A 12618-nucleotide genomic window follows, 5' to 3' on the forward strand; every position below is an offset into this window, starting at 1 on the left:
CTACAACAGTGATGACAAGCAGACGGTCTGTGGTTGGGAACAATCCAGCCACAAGGTGCTAGAAACAAGTACTGGGGTGAAGGAGGTCTGTTTTCTTCACTGTGAACACTAGGAGGAGTCTTGGGGGCGTGTGGGGGGAGCAGATGCTGTTGTACAATGGGACAGGCTATACCAACCCCACAAAGGGAGGAAGGGGTGGGGACAGTAAAGGGACAATACTGAGAATCTGTGAGTGGTGTGTCTTACACACAAGCTGCCAAGAGAAGAAGAGAGACATCCCACAGGAAGGACAGAGACTTTCTCACTGTGTGGGTATGCATGTGTGTACATGTGTGTGGTGTGTATGCATGTGTGTACATGTATGTTGTGTGTGTTGTATGTGCATGTGCTGTGTGTGGTATGTGTGTATGTGTGTGGTGTGTGCATATGTGGTATGTGTGCATGTATGGTGTGTGCATGTGTATGCATGTGTGATGTGTGTGCATGTAAGTTGTAATGTGCATGTACAGTATGTATGTGGTGTATGTGCACATGTATATGTGTGTATGTGTACCATATAAATACTATATGATATGCACATATCCCACACACGCTCTCTAATCATAGAAGTAAATCTAACCATACAATGACTCATGCTGCTACACACCGAGATGAACAAAAACCCTCCCTTGCCTCTGTGACCCTCCAGGGATGACTGAAGAGAGGAACTTCCCCATTACTGATGTACCAAGCACTTTCTGGGACTCATCCTGATGTTTCAGATAAACCTGTTTGTGGGAATAAATGGTTATTAAATTGGGACTCCAATGAATAAGCTACATGACTATGTAAACCTTGTTTCCGCAGAAAACCCACACACATCCCACCCTTCCTCTAAAACTTATCTGTGTCTCTTCTCTGGGTGATAGTCCTTTGAAGAAACACTGTGTTAAACGACCTAAGGGGAACATCAGTAATTGTTTGGTGAGCTGTTTTCCTTGTAAGAAACAACCAAAAATAGGCGTATGGCCTGACTTATCACCTTCATTTAACAGCCTTGCTTCCTGGAAGTCCCAGAAGGCTTCACATGCAGTGTGTGCACGTGGCTAGAGCTGCTCTGTAGGCGCTGACATTGCTGCCAGCACCTTTCAGGGTGACTTTGCACACAGTCTTCCTCTCCACACACTCCCCTTCCCAGAATTTAATATCCACAGCCCCTTGAAGACTCCTACTTTCCCAGCTTAAGTCAGCTAATCCCTAAATGGGATGTCAGGCTGGACATGTTCATCTCCCGCGGTCATTTTCTTACACCTTGACACTCGCTGGCCCACCTGCTCTGTGAACATTTCCCATGATAACAGCTCCTGGTCCCAGATGTAACCCTTTAATTCTACAGCCCTATATGCACAGCCATCTAATAATGCATTCACTCAGATCCTTAAAAGCAGGAAGGATCCACCCCTCTGTTTAGTTACAAATGGCTCCATTTCTTCTTGGGACTGCCTTTCTTAATTCCTTTGTTATGTGTCACAGTGTCGGAACGTGGTAAATATTCCCCGGTGCTGCTGAGGGAAAGCAGGAATGCCTTGTATTGCAAAGGAGGCTGGCAGTCAGGCACAAATCATCTGTTTCTTCTAGAGCCACGGCCGTTCCCACTGACTAATATGACAAAGTACCCGCCATGTACCCGGCCCTGGGTCAGGCATCATCGTCATAACTTGGATTTACAGTATGGATTTCTCAATCAAGGATGACAGACTGTAATGTCTTCTAATAAATAAAAAAACATTTGGATGTTCCAGCTTTCAGAAAATGGAAAAACGAATAGCTGTGCCAAGTGCTCTTTTTAAAAAGAAACTCTTCATTGCAACATAAGCTAAGAGGCAACACCCTGGATCGACACCAAGTCTGATGCTGCTCCTGGTCATCCAGGGAACCACTGTATTTAGAAAGCAGGGCCCACAGCATCAGCTCTAGAACAGTGCAAAGTAGCAAGAGTTTACCCCTAAAGGGATATCTCTTAGTCGACATCAGCATACAAGGTAAGTGGGATAGCACTGAACTTAGCTGCATGCAACTCAAAGCATCCAGGGAGGACTTGCAACAGCCAGTCCTCTAAGCCATAGGTCAGAAGCACAGGTTTCTACCAGTATTTCACAAGCTTTCTAGGTTGCATCCCTCAGTGGGATGGTACCCAGCAACACCCTGAACTTTCCCTTTTTAGACCAAAGAAGAAGGAAATCCCCTGGAAACACCAGTGCGCACTTAGCCTACTAAGGATCATGTGGGAGGAAAATGTGTCAGAATTTGAACTCTCCTACCCCTTTAGGAAGGGTGTCAAATCCAAAACAGTGTCAATGTTTAGACACGTCTAAATTTTAGTATCCCTTCTTGCTGTACTGGACATGGTGACACAGGCTTGCAATCCTAGAACTTGGTAGGCTGAAGCAGCAAGACCATCAATTTGAAGCCAGCATGGGTGGGAAGGAGGAGGGAAGCAGAGAGCAGTATGGGAGGGAAGGAAAGGGAGATAAACAGGGAGAGGGCACCACTGGGAACGGGTACAAGTGCAAACACACTCCTGTAGGGCATAGCCATCCATCAGATTCCATAGGAGACCCGAAGGATAAAGGTTAAAAAAAAAAAAATACAAGTTACATTTCTGAAGGTTGAGACTTAATCACACAATTCTAACCTACTAACATCATATATCCTCAATCAAAACTTCCACCACCAGCAAATAAAAGGCAGTTAAGCATCAGCCACTTTGAAATGCTATATGGGTTTTATTTACCCTTTTGTTCTTTTAACCTAGAAATCAGTTTGAAAGTCCAGTTGGCCTGGCGATGACCACCCTAGAACTCTAGAGAACCTAGAAAGAGATCCCATTTCACAGCACAGGAAATGGGCCGGGCTGAGTAGATGCTGATACATAGACAGATGAGCAAACAATATCCAGAGCCTTGGTGGCACCAAACAGTGACCAGTCCCAAGCCAGTGAGAAACACCACCCAGGCATGGGCTGCAGACCGGAGCAGTGCTGGGGAAGATGGCAATGGGCCAGCAAGGCCAGGGCCAACCAAGAGGTCCATATGGCCCACAGCAGGAGTCAGCATGCTCAAAGAAGTCTGGAGATGCAAGGGGAGCCTTTCAGAACCAGCTAAACTAAGCCTTATTACGAGGGCTAAGAGCTACTCAGCAATTTGTTCAAGGTCAAGAAACAAGTGAGGAGAAGGAATAAGGCCAGGATCCAAGGCTCTGGTCTTAAAAAACAGTGAGAGGATTGTGAGCACATGTTAGCTGCTTGTATCAACTCTTTCCCAAGTGCAGAGATCCATCTGAATGATGTGTGAGTTTGAGTTTCAGCAGCTCGGTCACTTACAGTGTGACCCTGAGCAATTTATCTCACGGTGCCTCAGTTACTTCATCCAACAGTGGGGATAAGAACAGGACCAATCAGGTATGGTTACAAAGCCTATTCAACAAGTCAATACCTGGAAAGTGTAATGCCTGGTATAAGCTAAACACCAAGAGAAGGTGGGAAGGCGTTTCCTAGAGAACTCTTAAACTGGTTGCTCCGGGGCTGTAACACAGTCAGCAGTTTTCACTGGTTCCCTTCTAGACCAGGGACTGAGGCTTCTAGGAAGTCGCATGGCTCTGAAGAACCTGAGGGCAACCTTAGTCTGGTATTAGTGCTAAACTGACCAAAACAGTAGAAAGTTAGTCTGGTATTAGTGTTAAACTGACCAAAACAGTCTGGTTAAATGCTTATTTGATAACCGGCTGTCCCATCTATCACCCCACAGATTTTCTGTTAGAGATTATAGATTGTGGACCCTCAATGCCCTCTGCAGAGTCATCAAGCCTTGAGGTCTCATTCACCTGTCTGTCCTATTTAACCTCCTTGGCCACCCTTCCCTGTGATGTTCTCTGAGGCTCTGAGTCCTTGGTCCCCATCCTTCTAACCTCATTCCATGGAAAGGCATGATGTCATTCTTCCTACGTGCCAAATTCGGTGGATTAAACACAAAACCAAGCTGGCAGCTTTCATCGTATGCCCACACTACCCCCTCCTTCAGTGCTAACTCATGCCTCCCACATCCAGCAAGCCCAGCACTAACTCACCGTGCTCACTGTCTCTGGCCATGACCCTTGCCTCAGCACTCACTGGGAAAGCCATGCTGCCATGTATTCTGTGTGCTAAGCCTCCTTGCAGACTACAACGCCCCATTCATTAGTGTGCATCTGATCCTCCTAGGAACCCTGCTCAAATGCAGACTCAGACTCAGCACACTAGACTGGATCAGGAGAGCCTAGGCACTGCTGTGGTCCCAGGCCACACCAGAAATGCATATGCACTCACTGGAATGTTTGCATTTTAAAGATAATTTTTTACACTGATGACAATCCTACAAGAGAGGAATTCTGCCCATTTCCCAGAGATGGAAAGTGAGGTTCAAAGTAGTAAAGAAACCTGTCTAAGGAGACAGAGCTCAAAGGAGGGCTGGTTCTAATGCGTAACCCAGTATTTGTTCTCCATGGAGGTTATTTTCAACCAGGAGTTGGGGTAAAATGGGAAGGGTAGCAGGTATAGTTTTAAAAACATAATGGGAGTCTGTCACAAATGACTGAAGCCTTCTTAGGTACTATAAAGAGAAAAGAGATGAGCTGAGCCGGTTGCTCAGTGGTGGAGCACACAAAGCCTTAAGTGGGATGCCCACCACCACAAACACTTTTCCTTTCTTTCTTTCTTTCTTTCTTTTTCTTTTTTTTTTTTTTTTTAAATAATTTTTCAAAAAGCCACTCAAGGGAGATAATGGCTCAGTAAGCTAAGTGCTTGCTATGCAACTAAGACGACCTGGGTTTGATTCCTAGCACTCATGTAAAAAGCCAGGTGTGATGCACATTTGTAACCCCAGTACTGAGTGGTAAAGACAGACAGACCCTTTGGGCTTGTGGGCCAGCAAGACACACAAGAGACACAGACACAGACAAGACACAGACACACACAAAGACATACACACACACACACACACATACTCAGAACACATAAAAATAGCCCTCTGGAAGTAAGTTAACTCTACTGATCCAGACATTAGATAACACCCAGAAACTAAACACGAAGAGAAGAATTGAGACATACAGAAAACTTCTCCCTACAGTGTCTGGGAACTATGGGGACATCCTAGAGCTGCAAATGCTGAGAGGACTGCAGGGACCACAGTCCACACTACAGCACTCCTCCCCAACTTTGCCTGCACCTCCTCATCTCTGTTTGAACCATGTAAAGCCAGGGACTCTCCCTGACCTCCAACCTCACTGTCCCTGTTCTGTGACATCCACCCAGGGCCCAGGCATGCTTAGTCTCTCACCAGCCTGTTTCCCAGGCAGCTCTTCCACATGCTGGTGTCTCCTGGATCCTAATGAACAGGTACCACAGTGGTCCACTTGGCACCCCTTGGGGAGGCCGGCCACAGCCTCTGAATCAAGAATGTCCTCCTTACCTGCTTACCCCTCAGCTCTTGTTTTCAAACCACCTTTACTACACAAACTTTAGTGTCCCGAGCCCAAGGGCAACCTTGTGAGGGCTGTGTTCACCACGAAGTTCCACACCAGGCCCACACTTTTCTCTCTTTATCCTTCTGGTTTGCAGCAGCACTTTCCGCCTCCACTCCCTGTTTAGCAAGCCAGCTCCCACTCAGCTCTGCTTCGTTTCCAATAGGATGCTCTGCTGGCTCTTTTCCCAACCCTGTCTCTGATGACTACTTCTAGAACTTTCCCTTCTGACCTGCTGTCAACCCAACTCTTTCACCCACTTTCTGCGAAGGTCCTAATCCCACATCTAATACACCTTGTGCCACCATGCAGGGTAGAGTTGCATCTGCCCTGTTCTGCTTACTTCAGAATCCCCAGTACTCACGATGCCTGCGTAAATGACACTGGCTTGGGGTCTGCTGAGTGGACAAATGAGCTGAACACTGTGCGTGTGTCACTAGCTGCTTGCTTTCTTCCTTTTCCCCCACTTCTTTCTTTGTTTTCTTTTCTTCTCCCCCGCTAAAGTCTTGCTAGACAGCCTAGGCTAGCCTTGAACTCTCAATCTTCCTGCTTCTGCCTCTCCAGAGCTGAGATTACCGCCTGACACTAGCAAATCTGATTCCATCTTCAAACCACTCATCCGAGGCGGAGACAGGAGTGTCGAGGCTCCCTACGTGAAAGTGGAATCTGCTAGCCCTTTATCACTGCATACTCAGGCTCAAGGGCTTAAAGGTAGCTTCTGACTGTGGGCTCCCAGGGCCCACTACCAGAATCCTGATATACCTGCAACCCTCATGAAACTGGCAGGGATTCCTTACCCTGGCCCACAGGCTGCAAAGTGTTGGCCTACTCCAGCTTTAAACAAGAACAAGTAAGAGCCCTTTCCAACATATTCTTGGCTCATGGTGGCTTTTAAGGTCTGAGAAGTAACCTATCCGGCTGCAAAGTGCCTCTGTGTCATTCAGATTCCGTGGCAGCACGCCTTCTGCAATGAACCTTGAACCTGTGAGCACAATTCTACTCTTTAAATGTTCTCAGCCAGATTCACCCAAGACAGCAGCATCCAATGCACAGTCCCTCAGTCCCCTGAAACATTCCAAGTGATACCGACGCTTCCATATTCCAGCTGCTCACGAAGGTGTAAAACAGCTGCAGGTAGAGCCGTGGAATACTTAAACCTTGAATCATGCCACATAGCAACTCCATCATCCAGCACAAACACTTGGGGAACACAGAGTGAAATAAACATTCAAAGAACATAAACACACGCTTCCATTGTCTTGTCTCCTGGAAATCACGCTGCCAGTGTGTGACGCATTTGCCACTGGGTCCTTGTCTGCTCCCAAAGACTACAGTTGTGTGTGTGTGTGTGTGTGTGTGTGTGTGTATGTGTTTGGGGACAGGGTTGGTAGCCCAAGATCTAAAGGAAAAAAAAAAAAAAACCACCACCAACTCTGCCAACTCCAGCATTTCGCCTTTTCCAGAAGATAAATTATTTAGAATTTTTTTGCCAGTTCGAGTTATTTTCCCAAAGCAGAGTCAAATGGCCTAGCAGCCCTGCCTTAAAGAAACCAATGCAATTAAACCAAACAGCTATGAACTGGTCCTGACAGCTTCCACCAACTTCATTTGATAAAGTGAGACACAGACACACTCCGACAGACAAGCCCACACTTTATTCACTGCCAGACGCAGCGCCAATCCATACATATAGATTCATCTATAGGGAGAAAAATCAGCTCAGCAGCTCATCACTAAAACCAAATAGCCATATAAAAGCCGCCTAGCCTGACTGCCTTGTAAGGAAGATCACTGACAACTACCGCTCCTATCCAGCAGGCTAATAAGAATAATTATAGCCAGGGCAGGCATTAATCAGCTTGGCAGATACAGGAATTCTGTTAACAAGACTGAAATAAGTGCCAAGAAATCTCTGAAGACCACAGCACTTCAAAGGCTGTTTAAGCTAGAGGGATTCATAAGTGTTTCTCCTGCGAGCCTTCCTCCTTCTGCAGTGCCCCGTGGAGCAGCAAGCTTCATTTGAGCCCCATTCCTCTGAGCAGGCAATGAGGACCTGCAAGGTTGCAGGTTGTCACATCTGAGAGGTGCATGCTGACACCATTACTCCCTTCTGCATTGCACCTGGGCCCCACACACATCCCAGATCCTATTTTTAATTACAGCTTTGTATTCTAACCACGATCATCTTTTCTTCACCTAAATCTCAAACAACGGGCAGCATTCGGGCACAGTAGACAACAGTCAGCTGATCCTTAGCGCCGACAGGATGGAATCCTGCTAGGACTGAACAAGTTGTTTCTCGATTCTGGGCACCTAGTTCCTCATCTATAAGAAGAAAATAACTGAGCCTTTCCCAAGATTTGAATGATTGACAGATCCTGACTCCAAAGTGATAGCTACTGGTGCTCCTCTGTGCCTGCCAGGTGCAGAGGCCTTACAGAAGCCACTAGAAAATAGCAAGGCTGAGGGTAAGGCTCGGTGGTAGAGTGTACAAGGTTCAGGTTCATTCTCTAGTACCACAAAAAAAAAAAAAAAAAAAAAAAAACTAACATCTTGTGTCACTCATGAGACTCCTTGGTGCCTCCAAACCCCTAATCCACCATTCTGTTTTCCACAGTAGCTGGCAGATGGCTGGCAGGTTCTGCTGTGTTCTCTAGCTTCCCTTGCAGCTACTGTGACACGGAACTAAATCGTCTCCAATGAAATACACACAGAAATGATGTCACTTCCAAGCTTTGCCTATGAAGTATCCATTATAACATCCAAGCTGTCTCCATCTTTTGTGGGGCTGGAAAAGTAAGGATGACAAATAAAGTGGTCCTGAAAACCAGGGGAAGGGTCACCAACGTAGGGACCGGAGAACTGTGTGAAACAAGGGCCTAGCCAAACTTTCCCTCAGAAGCACTGCACTGTTGAAGGGGGGTAGGGGAGGGAGGGAAGGGCCTATTGTTTGAACCACTGTGCCAGGAGTGTGCAATTAAGGCAGTTTAGCCTACCTAATTAGCATAATACCCTTTTACAGCAATTGAATTTGAAAATATAGGTGTGATACTTTTGTCATTTAAAAGCTATCTTAGCAGATTTGCATTTTTAAAAAAGATTTAGAGAATCTAATAATGACTCTCATGGCTACTTACTTCCCACAAATAATAAAGTAAAAACAAGACATACCATCTAGATGTGCTCAGTTAGTCAAACACGTCCTATGTGTTATACAGCCTGATATTAAGAGAACAGAGAGATAGCAAGAGCAATGGGGCCCTGCTCTGGAGGACAGTCAGGTGGGGATGGAAGACTTGGGCTCAGACAACGATGTTCAGGGTCATGAACAGGAGTCAGGACATAAAACAAAGGCTGCCTGGAGCCAACAATTCACAACTCGGACGCTCCACACCTCCCCTAACACCCCCACCTCACCACATCTCCTCCCCTCCCCCTCCTCTCATCTCATGCAACAACTTGGGCGCCATTTCTGAAGGAGCGATGCACTTCACTCGCCCACACTTCATACTTTTCCCCAGAGCCCCGGACGCTCTTCTATCCAGCCTTCCAAAATTCTAATTATTCTCAAGGCTCAGCTCAAATGTCACCTCTTTGGCAAAACCAACTCCAGCCCCCAAGTCAAAATGACCCGTTCCTTCCTGCTTCTCCCCAGTGCTGAGCTGGGGTCAGGGCTCACACTGTTTTTACCACTGTCTACACAGCCCAGCCAGCCACTCAGTGCGGGGCTAAACTTGGTCACTTGCTGGGTGGGACTGAGTGGGTCTGGCCCACTGGTCGGTGGGCTTAGTGAGAAAGCCTCATGGGGAAGTGAGCTTTAGGGGCAAAGGGCTCTGCACAGGGAAGAGAGGGGGCAGGAGGGTTAGAAGGCTCGACGGAGCCCACGAAGAGTAGCAACCCGGTGCTTGGAATGAAATCTCTAAAGCAGAAAGAGTAGAAAGCAACAAGAGGCAGCTCCTGAGAGAAAAATCACAAGAACTCAATGCACACAGGTGGGAGCCTGAAATCATCTGTTGGAAAAATGGCGACCTTAGAGGAGAGCTGGAGGAAACCTGTCAATCGAGGGGTCGGAAGTCGTCTTCATGGGAAGCCTCCAAGGCCTTGGCTACGACTGGGAAAGCACAGTGTGGATGAGTGGGGTGTGGGGCTCACTTAGAAGGACAGACACAGCTTGAACTTGTGCTTGGGAAAAACTACAAAACAAAGGGCTGGGGTTCAGTGGAGCCCTCGGAGAGTCACCACAAAAGTAGCAGTAACATCACGATTCCATTCCAGCAGCAAGACGAGTGGGAAGACCATCTTGCTTATCAAAACACACTCCATTTCTAGACTCAGTGTGTGTGGAAAACGATGCTACACTAGGAAGCTGCCTCAGAGGTCAGACTGAAGCTGCACCTAGTGGGGTTATCAAGGGGCAGAGTTTGTAGCTGGCACATCAGTGGTTCAGAGAATTGATGGGTAAATCTGCACTGGGCAACCAAAATTCTTTAAGTCTCGTCAAGGTTGGATGCATGATTCCCCAAGCTGTGCTTTCCCCCAGCCCTGGGCTGTTGGTTGTGGTTTTTTATTTGTTTGATATGAAGGATGGAATCCAGAACCTGGCAAAGCTACACAAGCACAGAGCTACAACCCCAGCCCCCCAAGGGCATTCTTTTTAAACTTCTACCTCACGCTACCCTCTTAACTGGTCCATACATAGCCTGCAAACTGACCGCTCTGGGGAGAGTCAATCACGTAAACCACAAAGTGAGTAGCAGATAGGAGTGGTGCCCTGAGCAATCTGTGCAACCATAGGCCATGGCCCTGCTTGACCCAGACATAGAAGTCAATTAAATGGTGAGGACTGTCCCCATCAATGCACAATAAATACACAACTTACAAGGACAGGTGCCAGCAGGGGAAGTTTAAAGGAGCTAATATCAGTCACCACAGAGGACCACTGGATGTTTTCTGCAAATGGGCTGTGGCTGGGGAATTGGGTCTAGATGAGTTCTTAAAGGGAGTCATTTCCAGAAAACCCCTCAGAGGTGAACTACCATAGTAGCAGCCAGAAAGGCTGGTTTGCAGGCAGCCAGGACTCATGGGGGCTAGGACAGTACAGTCCTAATGCCAGCAGAAGGGGAATGGTGGTGGGAGGTCTCCACTGGGACCCTCACGACATCAGAAGTGCAGTAATTTAGCCTCTCTGCAGCTGAGGCCTGGCTGGGATAGACAACACATACCACGTGCTCTGAGAAAGCTTGAGATATATCTTCTGCAGGGGCTTGGAAGGGAACCCAGGGCTAGGTCTGGAATTCTGCTTGTCCTAGATGACACTGGCCACAGAGATCCAAGCATATAACCACACTTGGGGATCTGCCTTCCTGAACCAAGGCAGGCACTAAATAAATACATCAAGTGGCTAGTTAAGATCACCCTGTGTATCTACGTGAAGATGGTGTCTGTGTAAGGAATGAATGGAAAATGGAGGGGGGGGGGGAGCCCAGGAAAGATTCCTTGAGTGGGTGAGGGGATACTGGGCCAAACCACTGAGAGGCACCAAGGGTTTTCCGAGGGTAAAAGAGAAAGGGGCAGTAACAAGGGAAGTAACAGGTAGAAAAGTTGGAAAAGCTGGGCTCTTGGGTTTTTGTATAAAAATCCGAGCCTAGCCAGCTTCAGAAAACGCTGGAAGACAACACTGAGACAGATTTAGCTAGATGGCAGGGATGGTACAAGACTGTCACAGTAACGCTGGGCTACCCAGTGACCTTCGTGGAAGGAAGTTGAATTCTCTTGCTTCCCTGGAAAAGCAACTCAGTATGGGCTAGCGAGTGAAGAGCTATCCCGACCAGCCTCGGCTATGGCGGGACACAGCAAAGGCTCACATTTCCGCCCAGCCCGGCACGCGGGCCGGGGCCGCCCGCACCTTCCGGGGCCGGGAGTTCAAGGTGAGCCCGGCTCTGGGTGGCCAACAGGTAGAGAGCGCTGTGGGGGAACCGACCACGAGCCACTCCCCCGGCACACGTGAGAACCAGGCTCGGTCAGGCCGGGCGGCTCCGGATACCCGGAGCGCGGGCCCAAGAGGATGGGCACCCGGCTCCGATCGGCCCCACACCGCTCCCCGCCCGGCCCCTAGCCCGGCGCTCCGGATCCCGGTCTCCCGGGAGCCGCCCGGGGCACCCCAGGCCCCGAGCGGGAGCCGCGCCCCCCCGGGACCCAGCGCCCCACCGCGCCCCGCCGCGCCCCACGCACACTCACCCAGCGACAGGAGCGCCAGCAGCAGCGGCCTCGGCGCCGGGCGCCCCATCCTCGGCCGGCGGGAGCGACTCTCCGCCTCCTCCTCCTTCCCCGCCGCCGCTCCTCCTCCTCCTCCTCCAGCTCCGGCTGCTCCAGAGTCGGCTGCTCCGCCGGGCCGCGCGCCTGCTCCGCTCTCCCCGCCGGCCGAGCGAGCCCAGCGCCGGCGCGGACGTGCGCACCTGGCTCGTCGCGGCCCTCCGCCTCCTCCTCTCCCGCCCTCCGCCAGCCGCCGGGCCCCGGAGCCGGCCTCGCCGATCCCAGGGCGCAGCAGCCCGGACCGCCTCCCGAAAGCAAAAGGAAAGAGCCGTGGCGTCCGCCCGCCCGCGCCTCCCACCCGGCGCTTTGCCAGCAACAAACACAAACTTTCCCAAGCCCCTCCCCGCTCCAGGTAACGGAGGAGGCGCCGGGGCCACCCGCTTAAAGGGGAGGAGACGCTCGAGCCCACCCAGCCTTCCCCTCGGGCCCCCACCCCTGGAGAAACTTTCCTCCGACCTTTAAAAGTTGGCCTGGAAGACTTGTCTGGAAACCTCATCGCTTGGGCCCTATCCCGGGACGCCCGGCATTCCTTCGCGGTGGAATCCCCACGAGTGTCTCGTAGCCAGCAACCCACACATACACCCTCTGGTCTCCAGCTAAGCATGCCACCAGCCACCTGCTTAGTCCTTGCTAAAAATAATTACACAGATAGGATTGAAAGGGCTTCAAAGGCAGTGAATTCCCACCCCCTCATGGTCCAGAGGCCTGATGTGCTTGGGAGAGTTGGCCAGGGACTCTGAGCCAAGCATCAGATCCAACAAGGCTCTAACC

General features: G+C 49.6%; 1 protein-coding gene across 1 annotated transcript in view; it reads right to left on the bottom strand.

Moving 5' to 3' along the window:
- Nucleotides 1–12030, bottom strand: part of Ptgfrn (prostaglandin F2 receptor inhibitor) — a 70107-nt gene extending 58077 nt beyond the window's left edge. Inside the window, exon 1 of the mRNA XM_034499983.2 lies at nt 11773–12030. Coding sequence (XP_034355874.1) covers nt 11773–11821 — 49 coding nt within the window. The 5' untranslated portion in view covers nt 11822–12030. The remainder of the gene's footprint in view (nt 1–11772) is intronic.
- Nucleotides 12031–12618: the final 588 nt, after the last annotated feature.

The sequence above is a fragment of the Arvicanthis niloticus genome, chromosome 4, assembly GCF_011762505.2.
Source record: "Arvicanthis niloticus isolate mArvNil1 chromosome 4, mArvNil1.pat.X, whole genome shotgun sequence".
Lineage (NCBI taxonomy): Eukaryota > Metazoa > Chordata > Mammalia > Rodentia > Muridae > Arvicanthis > Arvicanthis niloticus.